The sequence below is a fragment of the Heteronotia binoei genome, chromosome 6 (genome assembly GCF_032191835.1).
Source record: "Heteronotia binoei isolate CCM8104 ecotype False Entrance Well chromosome 6, APGP_CSIRO_Hbin_v1, whole genome shotgun sequence".
Taxonomy (NCBI): Eukaryota; Metazoa; Chordata; class Lepidosauria; order Squamata; family Gekkonidae; genus Heteronotia; species Heteronotia binoei.
The window spans coordinates 149,262,648-149,283,215 of NC_083228.1; the positions used below are offsets into that span (position 1 = coordinate 149,262,648).

The 20,568-nt window shown below is 49.0% G+C and overlaps 1 protein-coding gene across 1 annotated transcript in view; it reads right to left on the reverse strand.

Moving 5' to 3' along the window:
• The window catches only part of LOC132574435 (probable cation-transporting ATPase 13A5), an 81,708-nt gene that overhangs the window by 30,487 nt on the left and 30,653 nt on the right, over nt 1-20,568 (reverse strand). The window contains exons 10-16 of the mRNA XM_060242790.1: nt 11,538-11,708; nt 10,184-10,341; nt 9,581-9,769; nt 8,498-8,559; nt 7,067-7,217; nt 4,386-4,472; nt 3,731-3,896 (exon numbers count right to left, since the gene is read on the reverse strand). Of these exons, the coding sequence (XP_060098773.1) occupies nt 3,731-3,896; nt 4,386-4,472; nt 7,067-7,217; nt 8,498-8,559; nt 9,581-9,769; nt 10,184-10,341; nt 11,538-11,708 (984 nt within the window). The remainder of the gene's footprint in view (nt 1-3,730; nt 3,897-4,385; nt 4,473-7,066; nt 7,218-8,497; nt 8,560-9,580; nt 9,770-10,183; nt 10,342-11,537; nt 11,709-20,568) is intronic.

Sequence of the window (20,568 nt, forward strand, 5' to 3'; positions counted from 1 at the left end):
CCCCATGCGGTGTGGGAGCAGCCGCCCCGCAGTCTAAGGGAAGCCAGGAGGGCCCAAGCAGTGTCCTGCCACAGGATATCCAAAGAGAGCCTCCACCTCTGTGCTCCCCCCCCCCCACCCCAGGAAAGGGAATGGCTGCCTTATCCTCCTCACAACAGTTGGCTCAGCATGAGGAGGGCAGGAAGGGTTGCCTCAGGGGCAGCAGACACCAAGGCTGCCTGTGGGACACCATGCACCTGCCCACAGCTTTGTCAAAGGGGCTTGTGAGAAGGTATTCTGACTAGGGTTGCCAAGTCCAATTTAAGAAATATCTGGGACTTTGGGGGTGAGCCAGAAGACATTAGGGTGGAGCCAAGATCAAGGCTGTGACAAGCATAATTGAACTCCAAAGGGAGTTCTGGCCCTCACATTTAAACGGACGGCACACCTTTTCTGTAATGCCCTCTACTTGGGACTACCTTTGTGCCGGACCCGGAGCTGCAGCTAGTGCAGAACGCAGCAGCCAGGCTGTTGTTGGGGCTCCCGAGATGGGAGCACATACGGCCGGGGTTGCGTGGACTGCACTGGCTGCCAATTACATACCGGTTCCAGTGCAAAGTGTTGGTCATTACCTTTAAAGACTTATATGGCCGAGGACCGGCCTACCTGAGGGACCCCAGAGGCACTGAGGTCAGCCGGGAAAAATAAAATGACTATCCCTGGGCCGAAAGAGATCAAGTTTCAGATTACTCGAGCACGGGCCTTTTCAACCCCCTGCCCTATGGAATCAGCTCCCTGAGGAGGTGCGGGCCCTGCGGAACCTTGATCAGTTCCGCAGGGCCTGCAAGACTGTCCTCTTTAAACGAGCATACATCGACTGCTGAATTGTTGTTAATCAAGGACCCGCCAACATGGTCCTGTTTAAGGACCTATGTCATCATGGAATTATTCAAACTGGCAGAAACTAGCATCAGAACGCCACCACTGCTGTCAGATCAATTTAAATTATGAATTTAAATACATTAACTGGTTTTTAAAATATGTTAAATTTAAAGTTTTTATATTTATTATTGTATATGTATGAAATGTTGTTAGCCGCCCTGAGCCTGCCTAGGCGGGGAGGGCGGGATACAAATAAAATTTTACTTTACTTACTTTACTTACTTACTTTTCAATGCCTTCCTTCCATAGGAAATAATGGATAGGGGCACCTCCTTTTGGGGATCATAGAAATTCTGGACCCCCTGGTCCAATCTTTTTGAAACTTGGGGGGGGGGGTATTCTGGGGAGAGGCACTAGATGCTGTGCTGAAAATTTGGTGCCTCTATCTTTAAAAACAGCCCCTCCAGAGCCCCAGATACTCGCAGATCAATTCTCCATTATTTTCTATGGGAATAAATCACCATAGGGAATAATAGAGTTCCCAGCCAACATTTCCCTCCCCTCCCCCCGCTTTCTGACGATGCTGAAGCGGGGGGAGGGTCTCCAAACCAGGGGATCCCCTCCCCCCACCTGGGGATTGGCAACCCTAGCTCTGACTCTGAGATCATTTGCAAGGAGGCCCCCCGAGATCTGGACTGCCTGGGGGGGCCTTCACGGGGTTTAATCCGGCCCTGTCATTAGAGTCTGCCGCTCTCAACCACCCCCCAGGCTGCACTGGGTGCGAGATAGGGTTGCCAAGTCCAATTCAAGAAATATCTGGGGACTTTGGGGGCGGAGCCAGGAGACTTTAAGGGTGGAGCTAGGGGCAAGGGTGTGACAAGCACAACTGAACTCCAAAGGGAGTTCTGGCCATCACACTTAAAGGGACCACACACCTTTTCAATGCCTTTCCTCCATTAGAAATAATGAAAGATAGGGGCACCTTCTTTGGGGGCTCATAGAATTGGACCCCCTAGTCCAATCTTTTTGAAACCTGGAGAGTGTTTTGAGGAAAGGCATTGGATGCTGTGCTGAAAATTTGGTGTCTCCACCTCAAAAAACAGCTCCCTCGAGCCCCAGATACCTGTGGATCAATTCTCTATTATTCCCTATGGCAGGGGTGGCCAACGGTAGCTCTCCGGATTTTTTTTTTGCCTACAATTCCCATCAGCCCCAGCCATTGGCCATGCTGGCTGGGGCTAATGGGAGCTGTAGGCAAAAAAACATCCGGAGAGATACCGTTGGCCACCCCTGCGGAATTGGTCTCCATAGGGAATAATGGAGTGCCCAGCAGACATTTCCCTCCCCCCCACTTTCTGATGACCCTGAAGCGGGGGGAGGGCCTCCAAACCGGGAGGTCCCCTGCCCCCACCTGGGGATTGGCAACCCTATTTCAAGCCGCCAAGATGGAGGCCAGTCTCATCCCAATGCCTGGGCCGTGTTTGCAGGGAGGGGGCGTTGCTTGGCCTGGCTTTAGTCAGCAGAGCCCTGCCCTTCTGTGATTGCGACTGGCTCAGGTGGAAACCGCCTTTCAAACTGGAGACACCCCCCCCCCCCCTCAGGTTGGGGGAAACAGGCAGCAGCCTCAGTGCCAAGGCATCCTGGCAAGCGGCCCTGTGCCCGTTTCGGGTGCCTGTGCCAGCAGGAAGTCTTCCTTGCCCTTCAGTCATCTTGCGCAGGCTGTGCCCACAACCCTGAGCTCCTGTGACTAATCAATCTGGTTTCCATCTGGGTTTCATAACTGTGGCTCATCCTTTAATACCCCGTTGGATGCCCTCTCCTCTGTCGGGTTTGGCTCCCTCGTTTGCCCGCCTCGCCTTGCATGGGAAACCATGCAGATGATCATGAAACCGCTCCAGATATCCAAAATAAGCACAACTGTTGCATCACAGGAAGCCAAAGCCTCGGCACGTGGAAGCAGCCGGGAGTGAAAGGGCAGCTGCCCAGGTTCGTCATCATCACCGCCCCCTTCTTGCACCTCACGGCAAATCTTCCCGCATCTCCCAGCACTCTCCTGGACATCAGAAACACAGCTGGGACAGGGCTCCAGACAGAAAAACAACCGATAGGCTCACCGGCCGTTTCGCTATATTAAGCTTCATCTGACGTTCAAACCGGGGTGAACAATGTACGATTCCACTGCATTTCAACAAAGGCTCAATGATCCAAATTGTGCTGGAAGAGCCAGCACAATTCGACTCGTTGAGCCTTTGCTGAAACGCAATGGAATCGTACATTGTTCACCCCGGTTTGAACACCAGACGAAGCTTAATATAGTGAAACGGCCGGTTCCAGCCTGTGGCCCCGTTATTGGAAACAGTGAGGTGGCTGGTGCTAACCATTTCCACTTGTTCAAGGAAGAGGGAGATACCCCTAATAAAAATTCGATGAATTTACAGTGGATTTCGGTGCAGTACTGAAGATGTTTACCCAGCCACCTTTGCGGTATTTCTCACGAGTCAAGCTGTTTGAAATAATATGCATCTTTAATTCTGTGCACTACACTTTGTGAATAACTGACTGTATCGTCAAATCATATTTTGTTTTTTTCTATTTACTATATTAACACTTTCCAGTAATTATAGCCGTGAGCCTATTGGTTGTTTTTCTGTCTCTTACGGTCTGTGATTTTCCCGTGATTAGATTCTATAGGGAACAGGGCTCCAGACACGCGTGCACCGATATGCACCTTCCCTGTAAGCAACCCCCTCCTCTCTGGCGTTTCTCGCAGCACACCTAGTGGGTAAAGCTGCCCTCACCTGCACCAGGAAGGAACCCACAGAGCCTGCCCCCAACCCCACCCCCCCCATCTCTCTCTCCCTTCCCCCACCACCCTTACCGCTCTGCTCTGTGCAAAAACTGGCCACCATCTCTGGAGCTCCTTTCATGTAGAGGTCGTAGGAGTCCTTCCCCACCTCCTGCACAACGACGGACATCCTCTGGAGAGTGGAGGAGAAAGGGAACTGGTGCAAGACCACCATCCCTTCCACGGAGGCCTGGAAGCGGGGGTGAGGTGGGGGGAGAGAACAGGGAGAGCTAAGTTCGGGATCTGCAGGCAAGTGGGGGATGGAGACATCTTGAGTGGGACACAACCATCTCTCTTCTGAGAATGTTGCTCCGTCTTCTCCCGTATGTTTGTCCCTGGGAGCTGAGATCACAGGGAGACGCCCTCCTCACAGGCCCACTTCTTCAGGGCCCTCTCAGACAACCACATTTCCCAGAGTTCCATAGGGACATTTAAAAACCCAGTTTTTACATCCAAAGATTTCTCCCTCTCAGATGCACCAATCCTTTTGCTTGCTGCAACCCTCCATCTTCCCCTCTGCACAACCTCAAAAGTCTCCAGATGTTGCATTCCTACCACTGTCTTGTTCTCCCCCACCCCACTCCCCTAAATCATAACCTGCCCTTTCCCGAAGGCCTGCTAAAATGGCTTGCTTCTTAAACCCCAGCAATGGCTTTCCAGAGGAAGGTTCAGTACATACCGGGGCAGCGTCTGGTCCTGGTTTGATGACGGTGTGCTCATCCGCTGTGCTGGTTTTACTGGGCTCTGGAGAGGCCTCTTCCATTTCCTGAAGCCCCCAAAGCAGAAGGCACAAGGGTCAGTGAAGGCATCCTGGAGGCTTTGCAGCTTCTAGCCAGGGAGGGGGGGCTGCAGGTGGGGGCACAAAGCACAGACAGGAGGCAGGGGCCTGGATCTGGGCAGCTCTGGGCTCTCTGCATCCAAATCTCTACTTTAGCTACATCCAAGTCTCAGCTTATATGGCACAGGCGGCCACACTTGCTTAAGATAAGAGTCACATAGAATAAACGCCAGATATTTGAGAGCCGCAAGACAGGGAGGAAAGGAGGGAGGGAGAGAGGTGTGGAGGGAAGGAGGAAGGAAGGGAAAAAGGGAGGGAGGAAGGAAGGGAGGGAGGAATGGAGAAATGGAGGGAGGGGAGGGAAGGAAGGAAGGAAGGAACATAAGAGAAGCCATGTTGGATCAGGCCAATGGCCCATCCAGTCCGACACTCTGTGTCACACAGCAGCCAAAAAACCCAGGGGCCGTCAGGAGGTCCACCAGTGGTGCCAGAACTCCAGAAGCCCTCCCACTGTGCCCCCCCAAACCACCAGAAATACAGAGCATCACTGCCCCAGACATAAGAACATAAGAGAAGGGGAGGGACGGTGGCTCAGAGGTAGAGCATCTGCTTGGTAAGCAGAAGGTCCAAGGTTCAATCCCTGGCATCTCCAAAAAAGGGTCCAGGCAAATAGGTGTGAAAAACCTCAGCTTGAGGCCCTGGAAAGCCGCTGCCAGTCTGAGTAGACGATACTGACTTTGATGGACCAAGGGTCTGATTCAGTATAAGGCAGCTTCATATGTCCATATGTCACACAGTGGCCAAAAACCCCCAGGTGTCATCAGGAGGTCCACCAATGGGGCGAGAACTCCAGAAGACCTCCCACTGTGCCCCCCCCCCCCAAGCACCAGGAATAAAGAGCATCACTGCCCCAGACATAAGAACATAAGAGAAGCCCTGTTGGATCAGGCCAGTGGCCCCTCCAGTCCAACATTCTGTGTCACATAAGAACATAAGAGAAGCCCTGTTGGATCAGGCCAATGGCCCATCCAGTCCAACACTGTGTCACACAGTGGCCAAAAACCCCAGGTGCCATCAGGAGGTCCACCAGTGGGGCCAGGACACTAGAAATCTTCCCACTGTTGCCCCTCCCAAGCACCAAGAATGCAGAGCATCACTGCCCCAGACAGAGTTCCAACCATATGCTGTGGCTAAGAGGCACTGATGGACCTCTGCTCCATATGCTTATCCAATCCCCTCTTGAAGCTGGCTATGCTTGTAGCCGCCACCACCTCCAGTGGCAGTGAATGCCATGTGTTAATGGCCCTTTGTATGAAGAAGGACTTCCTTTTATCCATTCTAACCTGACTGCTCAGCAGTTTCATTGAGCGCCCACGAGTTCTCATATTGTGAGAAAGGGAGAAAAGGACTTCTCAGCATTCTGTTATCCATTCCCCACTGAAACTGGCTGCTCAGAGTCACCTCTTAAGTGAAAAGATCAGAGCTTCCCACTCCTTGCACCAACACGCAAGCAAATTTCCTGTGGTCAGTCTGAACTCACATTCACATGTCGGTGGAGCTGTGGTAACATACTCTCTGCGTCAATCACCAGGGTAGAGGCTGGGAACAGCAGGCTGAAACTCCACGAGGGACATGGCAGAGCGTGGAAACCCGTTCCAAAAACTGAGACTTTGTAAGTATTAAGGGAGGCGCCTGGTTGGCTTTCGGCTGACCTCAAGAGCCCTTTCAGTTGGCAGCCCTGAGAGGTCACTGCAAGTGCAACCCATCCCCTTAGGACTCCGACACCTTGGCATGGTGCCACCCTCTCACCCGACACCTCTACCTGTGCCAAAAGGAACAGGGCTTCCGGGTGTGGCTCAGGTGAGCCCTGATCTGAGGTCAGAATTGGCCTCCCAGTAACCCCAGCACACCCCTCCCCCTCAGCTCTGGCTCCAAGGAGCCCACTCAGTTCAGGGATGCCAGCCTCCAGGTGACACCTGGGGATCCTTGGGAATTACGGCTCCTCTGCAGAGAGCAGAGATGAGCTCCCCCCTGGAGAAAATGGATGCTTTGGAGGGCGGACTTTATGGCACTGTGCCCCACAGGGGAGGTCCCTGTCCTCCCCAGGCTGCACCCCCAAACCTCCAAGAGTTTCCCAACCTGGATCTGGCAACCCCACCCTCCAGCCTTCCCTCCCTGTTTGTTTGTTTATTATTCAAATTTATATTCTGCCCTCCTCGTGAGCAGGCTCAGGGTGGATCACAACCTAAAATAAAGATATAAAAACAATCTCCCACCAGTGGCTGGGGAGGGGAGAACCTGGAAACCCTGCAGGAGTAAACTGAGTACATATCTGTGAGGTGGGTGGAGCTGAGAGAGCTCTGACAGAAGCTGCCCTTTCAAGGAAGCTCTGCGAGAGCTATGGCTGACCTAAGGCCATTCCAGCAGCAGAGGAGTGGGGAATCAAACCCGGTTCTCTCAAATAAGAGTCTGCACCCTTAACCACCACACCAAACTGGGATCGAAGAGAGAGACAGCCCTTCCTGGAGCTCCCTTCCTTCCTCCAGCCAGCCGCCCTCCTTCCCCAAGGCAGGAGGACTCACCCAGCCAGTGCCCTCAAACATCTTCAGGTCCAGCGGGTCCCCCTGGATCTTCCCTTCCAGGACCAGCAGCGAGTGGCAGGTGGCCATGGCTTGGCACAGCGGCCCCCAGGGCACGGGCTGGCCAGAGGAGAAACGGTGGGCTTTCTGGAAGCTGGGAGAGAGCGGAGGGACTGCGTTGGGCTTGCTCAGCACTCACGGGCTGCCCTGGAGGCGGCCAGAATCCTTGCTGAGTCCAGGAATTGGTGCTGCTCCCAGCCCCACTGAAACACTGGGCATCTGTGGGGGGCAGCAGGGGCAGGCAGGTTGCCCCATCCCCAGGCCTGGCACGCAGCCAGCTGGAGGAAGGGCTGGGAGGCTGGGCGGGGGGGGGGGGGGCGGGGTGAGCAGCCTGTTCCTTGAACTTCTTGGGATTAACATTCTCCCTGCCCTGCCCCAGGGGGCCTCTTCCTCCTTCCCCTGCCCACTCCGCAGATGCCAGCAGGGGGAGGATGGGGGGGGGGGCTGTCAGGGTCTTTGCTGCATCTGGCTGGACCGGTGTGGGGGGGGGGAGGAAAAGGGTTTCAGGTGCCAGGAGCTTCCAGTGTTACGAAAGTTGTTCACATGTGCCGGATGAACCCCGGAGAGCAGCTGCCAGGCTGAGCGGACAGAACTGGCCTGGATGAGCTGCGTGGGGCCTGGTCCAACTCAGGAAATATCTGGGGACTTTGGGGGTGGAGCCAGGATCAAGGGTGTGACAAGCACAATTGAACTCCAGGGTTCTGGCCATCACATTTAAAGGCACCACGCACTTTTTAAATGCCTTTAATAATGAAGGATGGGGCACCTTCTTTGGGGGCACGTAGAATTGGACCCCATGGTCCAATCCTTTTGAAACTTGGGGGATGTTTTGAAGAGAGGCACCGGATGCTATGCTGAAAATTTGGTGCCCCTACCTCAAAAAATAGCCCCCCCAGATACTCATGGATCAATTCTCCATTATGCCCTAAGGGAATCGGTCTCCATAGGGAATCATGGAGTGCCCAGCAGGCATTTCCCTCCCCTCCCCTCCCCGCTTTCTGATGACCCTGAAGGACGGGGGGGGGGGCTCCAAACCAGGGGATCCCCTGTCCCCACCTGGGGGCTGGCAACCCAAGATGAACCAAGATGAACCAGGGTCTGATTCTTCAGTGCCCGGCAGCTTCCTTGCCCCTTCCACAACGGCAGGAGAGCCCTGCCAATTTCAGCAATCCACTCCCTGGGATCCGACTGGGGGCGGACTGGGCCCAGGGCCAGCCCTCCCACGAGGCAAACGAGGGGATTGCCTAGGGCGCCAGACTTCCGGGTGCGCCATATTGGGCACCCCATGTGACTCAGTGACGTCATCAGTGCGGGGGGGGGGCTTGCTGAGGGTGCCAGTCACGGTCGAAGGCCAGCCCTCACTGGGAGTCCTACCTGCCGTGTGGGCAAGGGATGGTGCCCCAGAGGTCCAGGCCGTCTTCCGTCAGGGTGCCAGTCTAGATTCAAGGAAACAGCACAACCACTTCAGTGCCGGGGCCCCCATCTGCCAACCATGCCCATCAGGGCAACTCAGCAGCTGTTCCGCTTCAAGGGCATCCATAACGTGGGGTGGGGCAGAGCAAGGGCATCAGGAGGGGGAGAGCTTCCCTTCCTTCCCCTCTCCTCCCCACCCTCAACCAAGGTGCCCCCTGCCCCTGTCTAAGGCCACCCCTCTCTCCCCAACTTCAGACTGGCTCTCAGGGCTGCTGCTCTGAGAATCAAGCAGGGGAGAGGGAAATGGTGGGAGACGCCTTAGGACCCTCCTGGGGGAGAAAAGGCAGGGGGAGTATAAATCGAGAAAGTAAAAAGAAGAATTTTCTCAAGCTTCACAACTGTCTTGTAGGGCAGGCTGATCACCTTATCCCCACATTGCCAGTGGAAGGTGGGATGGGAGAGGCTGAGGGAGGGAGGGAGGGAGGAAGGAAGGAAGGAAGGAAGGAAGGAAGGAAGGAAGGAAGGAAGGGAGGGAGGGAGGGAGGGAGGGAGGGAGGGAGGAAGGAAGGAAGGAAGGAAGGAAGGAAGGAAGGAAGGAAGGAAGGAAGGAAGGAAGGAAGGAAGGAAGGAAGGAAGGAAGTAGGGAGGGAGGGAGGGAGGGAGGGAGGGAGGAAGGAAGGAAGGAAGGGAGGGAGGGAGGGAGGGAGGGAGGGAGGAAGGAAGGAAGGAAGGAAGGAAGGAAGGAAGGAAGGAAGGAAGGAAGGAAGGAAGGAAGGAAGGAAGGAAGGAAGGAAGGGAGGGAGGGAGGGAAGGAGGGAGGGAGGGAGGGAGGGAGGGAGGGAGGGAAGAGAGAGAGGGGGAAGGAAAGGAAGGAAGGAGGGGGGTTGCTGTCCAGCCCAGGAATTCGGGGCAGACTTGAAGGGGGGAACTCCTCAGTTCCTGCCCAGGCATTCTGGCTTCTGCTCCAGATAGCCCAACTTCCCTCAGCCACTCCATCCCCCCCTCCTCAGCCTGCACATACGGGGGGGGGGGCTCCCCACGCACCTTGTCAAAGCAGACCAGGTTGATTTGCCCGCCAATGTTGATCCTCTGAGGGCTGATGCAGAAGATCTTCTTCTTCTTCAGCCTCCGCTGGGCATAAACGATGCCGGTGGTGAGGGCGGCAGGGAGGGCCGGGGGCACCGGAATGGTCAGCAGGAGGAGGGCCATGACCAGCGTGAGTGATCCGGGTTGCTGGGGGAAGAGAGAGCCCCCCAGGTGGTCAAGACAGAGTGCTGTCCCATGCCAGCGGGGGGGGGGGGGAGCTTTGCCTTGGGGCAGCTGGTCTCCTGGAGAGTGGGGGGAGAGGGTCAGCCGGAGGTGGAACTAGGGAGACACTTCTGGACATCCACAATCTGATCTGTCTCTTTAAAAACCAAAGCCCATCTCACACCTCTTGTTAGGGCCAACGCAGAGGACACAAAACAGTGTGTTGTCAGATGGCCCCAAGGAGAGCCTGGCTGCAACATGGGAGGGGGTGAAGAGAATCTGGCACTCTGCCCAAATGAGCCTGAGATTCGGCAAAAGGCCTGGCCCAGCCCTTGCCAACAGGAGCCCCTCTTTCTCACGCTCCCTGGTTCCCACCCTCTTCTCCAACCTCAACCTCACCTTGTGGCTGGTGTAAACATAGATGGCGTAGACCATGCCCAGGATGGCGATCACGACCAGGCCCAAGATGAACTTGAAGGCGTCTCTGTAGATCTTGAAGTTCAGGGGCTTCGGGTAGAGGATGGATCTCACCAGGTCTCCCTTGGCCGTGTTGAAGCCTGCAGCAAGATGTCCCGTCGGAAGGAAAGAGGGTCACAGAGAGAGGCAAAGCACAGGAGTGAGCAGTCTCTGAAGCAGGGAGCGGTGAAGCCTGCAAGCTCACACCCTGCGAGTCTTTCAGGTCCTCCTGGACTCCTGCTCTTTTCTACTGCTACAGACAGAGTAATACGGTGACCCAACTTGAGGGCACCCAATTAAGCTGATGGGAAGCAGTTTCAGGATGGGGAAAAGGAAATACTTCTTTACACAGTGAGTGACTGAAATGTGGAATTCACTGTTGGGAGATGTAGTGAAGACCACAGGCGTCGGAAGTTCTAGAAGAGGGTTAGACAGATTCATGGAGAAGAGGTCCATCGACAGCTACTAGACGCGGAATAAAAGGAACCTCCATGTTCACTGCTGAATCCCAGAGCCAGGAGGCAACTCCAGAGGAAGGCCATACTCTCCATCCATACCCAGATTTGGCCCCCAGGTTACATGTTTGACACCCCTGCTCTATACCCTGTTGTAGGCCCTCCAGAGGAACTGGGTGGCCCCTGTGTGAGACAGGAGGCTGGACTAGATGGACCCTCCCTGGTCTGACCTAGCAGGGCTCTTCTGTTCTTATGAAGGCGTCAGCCTCTCTGCCCTGTTGTTGACCCTCCAGAGGAACTGGTTGGCCCCTGTGTGAGACAGGAGGGTGGACTAGATGGACCCTCACTGGTCTGACCCAGCAGGGCTCTTCTGATGTTCTTCTCAGGGGAAGGCCTCGGCCTCTCTGCCCTGTTGTTGGCCCTTCAGAGGAACTGGTTGGCCCCTCTGTGAGACAGGAAGCTGGACTAGATGGACCCTCCCTGGTCTGACCTAGCAGGGCTCTTCTGTTCTTACGAAGGCCTCAGCCTCTTTGCCCTGTTGTTGACCCTCCAGAGGAACTGGTTGGCCACTATGGGAGACAGGAGGCTGGACTAGATGGACCCTCCCTGGTCTGACCCAGCAGGGCTGTTCCTGTGTTCCCAGAGGCCCTGAGCATGCCTCTCTGGAGGGCCAGTCGACTCTGTCTGAAGTTGTCAGCTTGTTTCTCTTACACGGTTCCAGTCGAGCAAGTGCACGGTGGTTGAGGAATTGTGCAGTGGTGGTTGCTTTCTTTCCATGGCTCTCCTTGTCCACCTGGTTTGATCCACCCCCACCCCCCCTCCAGTGAGGAGCCCCCTCTCACCTGCTTGCAACACGACTGCTCTGGGGGGCCCTTTGGCGGTCTGCTTGGTCTGGATGACTTCTGTGCCGCAGAAGAGGACGTGCCGCCGGTAGTCCTCCACGCTGTGCATTTTCCAGGGGAGGGTGTTTTCCGTGTGGGGCAGGGCGGTCTTGGTCACTGGGATGCTTTCACCTGAAACACACCCCACGGCCCACCCAGCTCAGCAGGCTTGCCTGGCTCCCAATGGCTTCTGCACATGTGGGACCGGAAGGCCAAAGTGCAGGCACCGAAGCCCACAAATTAAGTAATTAATTAATTAATATTAGGCCAAAAGGAAGAATCCTTAGAAAAGAATTCTGGCGATGCTCTGCAAAATCTGGTTGCTAGTCACAAGCCACTGGAAACAAAAAACATTCCCTTCTTTTGAAATCTGGCTCAGGAAATAATGACTAACTTTGGTTATGGAGAAAATAGCAGTTAGTAAGCAATTAAGAGAAGGAAACAGACAGGCAAGATTCCCATAGGGAATAATGGAGAATTGATCTGCAGGTATCTGGTGCTCTGGGGGCCTTGTTTTTTTTAGGCAGAGGCACCAAATTTGCAGCATAACACCCAATGCCTCTCATCAAAACACCCTCCAAGTTTCAAAAAGAGTGGACCAGGGGGTCCAATTCTATGAGCCCCCAAAGAAGGTGCCTCTATCCTTCATTGTTTCTAATGGAGGGAAGACATTTAAAAGGTAGAAGAAGAAGATATTGGATTTATATCCCGCCCTCCACTCCGTAGAGTCTCAGAGCGGCTCACAATCTCCTTTACCTTCCTTCCCCACAACAGACACCCTGTGAGGTAGATGAAGATATTGGATTTATATCCCGCCCTCCACTCCAAAGAGTCTCAGAGCGGCTCACAATCTCCTTTCCCTTCCTCCCCCACAACAGACACCCTGTGAGGTAGATGAAGATATTGGATTTATATCCCGCCCTCCACTCCGAAGAGTCTCAAAGCGGGTCACAATCTCCTTTCCCTTCCTCCCCCACAACAGACACCCTGTGAGGTAGATGAAGGTATTGGATTTATATCCCCCCTCCACTCCAAAGCGTCTCAGAGCGGCTCACAATCTCCTTTCCCTTCCTCCCCCACAACAGACACCCTGTGAGGTAGATGAAGATATTGGATTTATATCCTGCCCTCCACTCCAAAGAGTCTCAGAGCAGCTCACAATCTCCTTTACCTTCCTCCCCCACAACAGACACCCTGTGAGGTAGATGAAGATATTGGATTTATATCCTGCCCTCCACTCCGAAGAGTCTCAGAGGGGCTCACAATCTCCTTTACCTTCCTCCCACACAACAAGACACCCTGTGAGGTGGGTGGGGCTGGAGAGGGCTCTCACAGCAGCTGCCCTTTCAAGGACAACTCCTACCAGAGCTATGGCTGACCCAAGGCCATGCTAGCAGGTGCAAGTGGAGGAGTGGGGAATCAAACCTGGCTCTCCCAGATAAGAGTCCGCACACTTAACCACTACACCAAACTGGCTCTCCAAAAGGTATGCAGTCCATTTAAATGTGATGGCCTGAACTTCCTTTGGAGTTCAGTTGTGCTTGTCACAACCTTCTTCCTGGCTTCAACCCCAAATTCTCCAGGCTCCACCCCCCAAAGTCCCCAGATATTTCTTGAATTGGACTTGGCAACCCTGTGCCTGATACTGAATCAGGCAATCTATCCATCAGGCCCAGTCTTGTCTACTCAGACGGGCAGCCGCTCTCCAGGGTCTCAGGCAGAGAAGGTCTTTTAACAACCCCTCCGGTCTGGTCCTTTTTAAACTGGAGATGCTGCTGGGGATTGAACCGGCGACCTTCTGTGTGCCAAGCAGAGGCTCTTCCATTGAGCCACAGTCCCTCCCTAAGAAAGACGCTGTGGCTGCAGGGGTTGTAGGCCTTCCTGCAGTGACTGACCTCAGCGACACCCCTGTCATGACCCAGATGTGGGTGCCGCCTGACACTGCCTCCACGCTGGAATGAGGGTCCCCTGTGAAGGCCCAGAGTCCCCTCCCAAGCCCTTCCAAATGCCCCTGAAGTCAGTTTGGTGTGGTAGTTAAATGTGCGGACTCCTATATGGGAGAACCGGGTTTGATTCCCCACTCCTCCACTTGCACCTGCTGGAATGGCCTTGGGTCAGCCAGAGCTCTTGTAGGAGTTGTCCTTGAAAGGGAAGCTCCTGGGAGAGCTCTCTCACCTCCACGCACCTCACAGGGTGTCTGTTGTGGGGGGAGAAGATAAAGGAGATTGTAAGCCGCTCTGAGTCTCTGATTCAGAGAGAAGGGTGGGGTATAAATCTGCAATCTTCTTCTCCACTTGCAGCTGCTGGAATGGCCTTGGGTCAGCCATTGCTCTGGCAGGAGTTGTCCTTGAAAGGGCAGCTGCTGTGAGAGCCCTCTCAGCCCCACCCACCTCAAAGGGGGTCTGTTGTGGGGGAGGAAGATAAAGGAGATTGTAAGCCGCTCTGAGTCTCTGATTCAGAGAGAAGGGTGGGGTATAAATCTGCAGTCTTCTTCTCCACTTGCATCTGCTGGAATGGCCTTGGGTCAGCCATTGCTCTGGCAGGAGTTGTCCTTGAAAGGGCAGCTGCTGTGAGAGCCCTCTCAGCCCCACCCACCTCACAGGGTGTCTGTTGTGGGGGAGGAAGGGAAAGGAGATTGTAGGCTGCTCTGAGACTCTGTCCTTGAAAGGGAAGCTGCTGTGAGAGCCCTCTCAGCCCCACCCACCTCACAGGGTGTCTGTTGTGGGGGAGGAAGGGAAAGGAGATTGTAGGCTGCTCTGAGACTCTGTCCTTGAAAGGGCAGCTGCTGTCAGAGCCCTCTCAGCCCCACCCACCTCACAGGGTGTCTGTTGTGGGGGAGGAAGGGAAAGGAGATTGTAAGCCACTCTGTCTCTGATTCAGGGAGAAGGGCGGGGTATAAATCTGCAATTCTTCTTCTTCTTGTTGCTTTGGTCAAGAAAATAGGCGTGTAGCCCAGGCAAAGGAACAAAGAACAGCAAAAAGGTTTATTTCACACAGGAAAATCAATAAAGGGCAAGTGAACAGGTAAAGTGCTTTAAAGCTATAGTAACATGGGTGAAGGGAAATAAACATAAAGTCCCTAACGTGACTAGACTGAACTGCTAAAGTCTGTTAGGCCCAGGCCTCGGCCTGCTCTCTCTCCCTCAGAGTGAGGGTCTTTCCCCCCACACAGCAGCCCTCCCGCCTGCTGGACCCCTCAGGGGGAAAGACCACCCTCTGTCTCCTGAGAGAGCTTTTAAACAGTTCTCCTCAGGACTTCCGGGGAGGAAAATGGCGAGCTGAGTTGTCTCTCGTAACGGGAGCAAGCTGAAGGTCTTGTTCGGGGTAGTGGAGGGCAAACCAAAGCCCACTGCCTACCTTTCTCAGTGAGAGAAAGGTCCAAGACTTGCACTAAAAACTTTAGAAGAGATTTACCTTGGCTGAAAAGGAGCTTTGGAGAAGGGTCCTTTGAGGCTTTGAGGAGTCTCAGAAGTTTGCAAAATTATCATCTGCAAGATCTCTCAGAGCCATTGATTTGGCATAAGCTCGTCACGATCCTAACCTTCTGGGACATTTTTAAACAACTAAAGTCTTGGAAGACCAGTGGAACTTGGATAAACAGAGGAAAAAAGGTACAGAAACTCTTCTTTCACTCCGGAGCTATTTACAGACTAAAGAGACGTTTTAAAGGTGGAAATAAGGGGAAAATATAAAACTTGCAAGTAGAAGAAGGGAAGGGTGAAGTTTGGACTATTTTGACATAAAAGACAGTGTTAAAAACTGCTAAAAATTGAAGAGAAATCATTGTTGTGTCTACTTACGATTTGTGGAATGTAAACAACCATACTGCGCAGGAATATACTGGAACAGTCCTCTAACTCTACTGAGCAAGACAGGAAGTGCGTCAAGCAATCTATAAGGTTGAAGGTGACAGAGACAGGAAGCAGTAAAGAAAAAAGCCTACTCTACATCATAGAGAAACATCGGCAGCCATTGCTGGGAGGTCTAATTTAAAACATCGTTTTAAAAAGATTTGGGACTTTAAAAAGTGACAGAAACGACAGGGAAAAGGGTAAGAAGATAAGAACTATTGACTACATTATTGGTGGGCTCCTGGGGTGATTTTAAAAGGGGAAAAAAAATCTTTAAAAGGAGAAAAAATCGCGGCCGCCATTTTGGATTTTTTAAAGACTTTTTTGTTAAATATCTTTGCTTTGGGGGCTCAGAAACCAGCGAAATTGGGCTTGCTGGAAAGGGCAAGCCCTGCTCTATTGAACCTGACTGTCAGATTTTAAATTGGTGAGGTCAAAAATTTCGTCATTTTTTTAAAGGGGAAAAATTCTTCAAAAATTTATATCTGGGCCTGGGAAGCTCAGAAGAAAACAGAACAAAGTTTAATTGAGAGAGAAAATTTAGACCTTCTGAACTTGGTAGTCAAACTTGCAAATTGTGCGACGGAAATTTTTGGTATTTTAATTGCATCCCCCTTGCTCTTTGCTTAAATGTCAGAGCCCAGGCAGCCCCGAACAAGAGCCCTTTCATTAGATAAAATGCAAGACCAAATGGAGGCTATGGAAGCCAGGATTATGAAAGGAGTTAAGAAGATGATGGAAGAGTTGAAGGAAGAACTTACTACAGTGATTAAAAAAGAAGTGGATGACCTCAAAAACTAAATTGGGAAAATAGACAAGAAAGTACAGGAGGTGGAGGAGAAAGTTAAAATACATGATACCACCTTGCTGAAAGTACAAGAAAAAGTGACGATTCACGACTGCAAATTAATGGAAAATCAGCTACGTTTGAGAGGAGTACCTGAGGAAGAGAATGATGATTTGAAAGGATATATAACAAACATAATCGCAGAATTCTTAGAAGAAGACCCTGATAAGACTAAAAGCATGTATGATCACATGTATAGAGTCAACTCGCTATATGCCAAAAAAAATAACTTACCAAGAGATGTGGTTGTAAGATTCATGACAAAGGAAATGGTGGGAAGGATTATGAAGAGAAACTTTGAACAATCATTGATAGTAAGAGGTAGCAGAGTGAGAATTATGAAGGAGCTACCGAAAGAAGTGATAAATGACAGGAGAACATATAAAAAGTTGACAGAAAAATTGAAAGACAATGGCACAAGGTATAGATGGATAATCCCCGAGGGTGTGAGCTTTGAACTTCAGGGGAAGAGAGTCACGATCACAAATGCCCGAGAACTGAGGAGATTTTTTGAAGAAAATAAAGAATTTGCACCATGATGGATTACAAACTATTGTCTTGGAATGTTAATGGACTAAATTCACCACAAAAAAGAAGGGCAACCTTTCATTGGATTAAAAAGCAAAATTGTAATATAATTTGTTTGCAAGAAGTCCACATTAAACAAAAGGATTATAAATTTTTATGGAACAAACAATTGGGAAGGGAATTTTTTTCGTTAGCTGACCAGAAAAAAAGGGGAGTAGTTTTTTATATTAAACAAGACCTGGAGCCAAAATTGGTATTTAAAGATAAGGATGGAAGATTTGTAGCAGTGGAAATAACATCAAATGGGGAAAAAACGCTGTTATTGGGACTATATGCACCTAATGGTGCAAAAGATGTTTTTTTTAAAGACATTACACAACAACTAGATGAGTTGACCTACGATCAAATACTCTTAATGGGAGATTTTAATGGAACAGTTGAGAACTCATTGGATAGATCCGGAGGGAAAAAAAATAGTGGAAAAGAAGGAAAATTGCCAAAGTCTTTTTTTGAATTAGTAAAACAGGAAAATTTGGAGGACATATGGAGAAAGTTTAACCCTGAAGTGCGGGACTATACTTTTTTTTCTGCAAGACATAAGACATTTTCTAGAATTGACATGCTATGGGGAACCAGAGATTTAGGCCTCATAACAAGAAAGATAGAGATTTTGCCTAAAATTGGCACTGACCATAACCCAATAATGTGGATTACAAAACTGTCCAAAAGATTGAGAAGATGGAGATTGAATGAAGACTTGCTACAGAACAAAGAAACAGTGACTTTCCTAGGAAAAGAAACTAAAGAATTTTTCCAAGTGAATGATAAAGAAGATATCGATTTTCAGACGGTCTGGGATGCTTATAAAGCAGTAATGAGAGGGTTGCTGATTACTTTGAACAATAAAGATAAAAGGGGAAAAGAAAAACAACTACTGGATATTCAAAATGAAATAAAGAAAAAAGAAGGAGAGCTGAGGAAAAGACCAGGGAAAAAGAAAATTCTAAGGGAAATTTCAATATTGCAAACTCAACTAAGACATTTATTAAACAAAGAAGTAGAATGGAATTTGAAAAGGCTCCAGCAAAAATCGTTTGAAGGAGCAAATAAGACGGGGAAATACTTGGCGTGGCAGCTGAAAAAAAAGAGGGAAAATAAAATAATTAATAGAATTGTGATAGATGAAAGAGACGTAGTTACTCAAGAGGGAATAAAAAGAGAATTTTTTAAGTATTATGCCAAGCTGTTTAAAGGTGCTGAAGTAAAGAGAAAAAAGATAGATGAATATCTACAGAAAATAAAAATTGAGCCATTAACTGAGAATATGAGAAAAATTTTGAATGACCCAATTGAAAAAATAGAAATTGAGGCAGCAATCAACGTGATGAAAAATGATAAAGCTCCCGGGCCAGACGGTTATACAGCCAAGTATTTTAAAATGTTTAAAGATGAATTAATACCAAAATTACAGAAGCTGATGAACGCAATAAGAGTCAAAGGGAAGGTACCAAATACATGGAAAGAAGCTGTTATTTCTTTGATACCTAAAGAAGAAAGAGATGTTACAAATGTGAAAAATTACAGACCAATTTCACTTTTGAACAATGATTATAAAATATTTACAAGAATTCTGGCAGAACGTCTTAAGCAATATTTGATAAATTTTATAAAAGAGGACCAAGCCGGTTTTCTTCCCAAAAGACAAATAAGAGACAATATTAGAACTGTTGTAAATATTGTAGAATATTATGAAAGACATCCAGAAAAGGAAGTAGCGCTATTCTTTGCGGATGCAGAAAAAGCATTTGACAATTTAAATTGGGACTTTATGTTTGCAGTGATGGAAAAAATGGAGCTTGGAGAAAGTTTTATAAGAATGATAAAGGCAATATATTCTGAACAAAGTGCAAGGCTGTGCATCAACGCAGATCTCACAGATGAAATGAAAATTAGTAAAGGTACCAGACAAGGCTGCCCGCTTTCGCCATTGCTGTTTATAATGACTCTTGAAATTTTACTAATGCAGATTCAAGAAGAAAAAGATTTAGAAGGACTACAAATAAAAGGATTTACCTATAAATACAGAGCATTTGCAGATGATATAATGTTTATAAATGAAAATCCTTTACAAGTTACACCTTTGTTGTTAATGAGAATACAAGAGTTTGGGGAGTTGGCGGGATTTTATATAAACAAAGAAAAATCAAAAATCTTATGTAAGAATATGCAGAAAAATAGACAACAAGAACTACAAAGACTAACGGGTTGTGAAGTTACCTCTAAGGTAAAATACCTAGGGGTAGAGATAACAATGAAAAATATTGATTTGTTTAAGAACAATTATGAAAAGCTATGGCGTAAAATAGAAGAAGATATGCTAAAGTGGAACAAGCTCAATTTGTCACTGTTGGGTAGAATAGCTGCAGTAAAAATGAATATTTTACCAAGGATTATGTATCTGTTTCAAACCATCCCCATTGTGAAAGATGCTAAGCAATTTGATAAATGGCGAAGAAAAATTTCGGAATTCGTGTGGGCCGGGAGGAAACCTAGAATTAAAATGAAAGTCCTGATAGATGCGAAAGAGAGAGGTGGATTCCAATTACCAGATTTGAAACTGTATCATGAAGCAATTTGTTTAGTATGGTTAAAAGAATGGATAACGTTATTAAATAAAAAACTTCTAATGTTAGAAGGCCATGGAAAAAAATTCGGCTGGCATGCATATTTGTACTATGGAAAAAAGAAGATGGACGGTCTTTTCTCTCACCATTATATAAGGAGTAGCTTATTAAATGTGTGGATAAAGTACAAGAAATATGGTGATGAGAGGAGACCTTTATGGATAGTGCCGGCTGAAGTGATAAAGTTAACGGCCAAAACAGTCAAGGAAAAACAACTATCATACAACCAGTTACTAAAAATACAAAGCGGGAAAATAGAATTGAAAACTGCAGAAGAACTAAACTATAAATATGATTGGTTTCAAATGCAACAAATAAAAAGTTTGATGGAGAATGATATCAAAGCTGAAGGAATAAGGAAAGAACAAACAGAAATGGAAAGAGTTCTGCTTGGAGATAATGAGAAATTAATTTCAAAAGTGTACAAATTACTTTTACAATGGGCTACAGAAGATGAAGTAGTGAAATCTCAAATGATAAAATGGGCAATTAATGTAAATAAAGAAATAAAGATGGAATCTTGGGAATATCTGTGGAAAAATTCCATGAAACTCGCAACATGTCATAGTATTAAAGAGAACTGTTTTAAGATGATGTATAGATGGTATATGACTCCAAAAAAATTAGCAAAGATGAACAATAAGATGCCAGATAGGTGCTGGAAATGTAAAAAGCATGAAGGTTCTTTCTACCATATGTGGTGGACTTGTGAAAGAGCTAAAATGTTTTGGCAAATGATTCAACAAGAGATATCTAAGATCCTGGGATATGAATTCAATAAAGAGGCAGAGACTTTTCTGCTGGGATTACAAATGGAAAAATTTCCAAAAGAAGATAGAACATTAATATGGTACTTGCTCTCAGCTGCTAGGACATTGTATGCGCAGTTGTGGAAGCAAGAAAAAATACCAGAAAAATGGGACTGGATTATGAAAGTTATGTCATGGAGTGAAATGGACAAATTAACAAGAAAATTAAGAGACTGTGATTTAGAACTTTTTAACCAAGAGTGGAAGAAATTCAGAAGATATGTAGAGAAAGAGTGGAAAATAAAAGGACATTGGACAATTTTTGAGGATTAA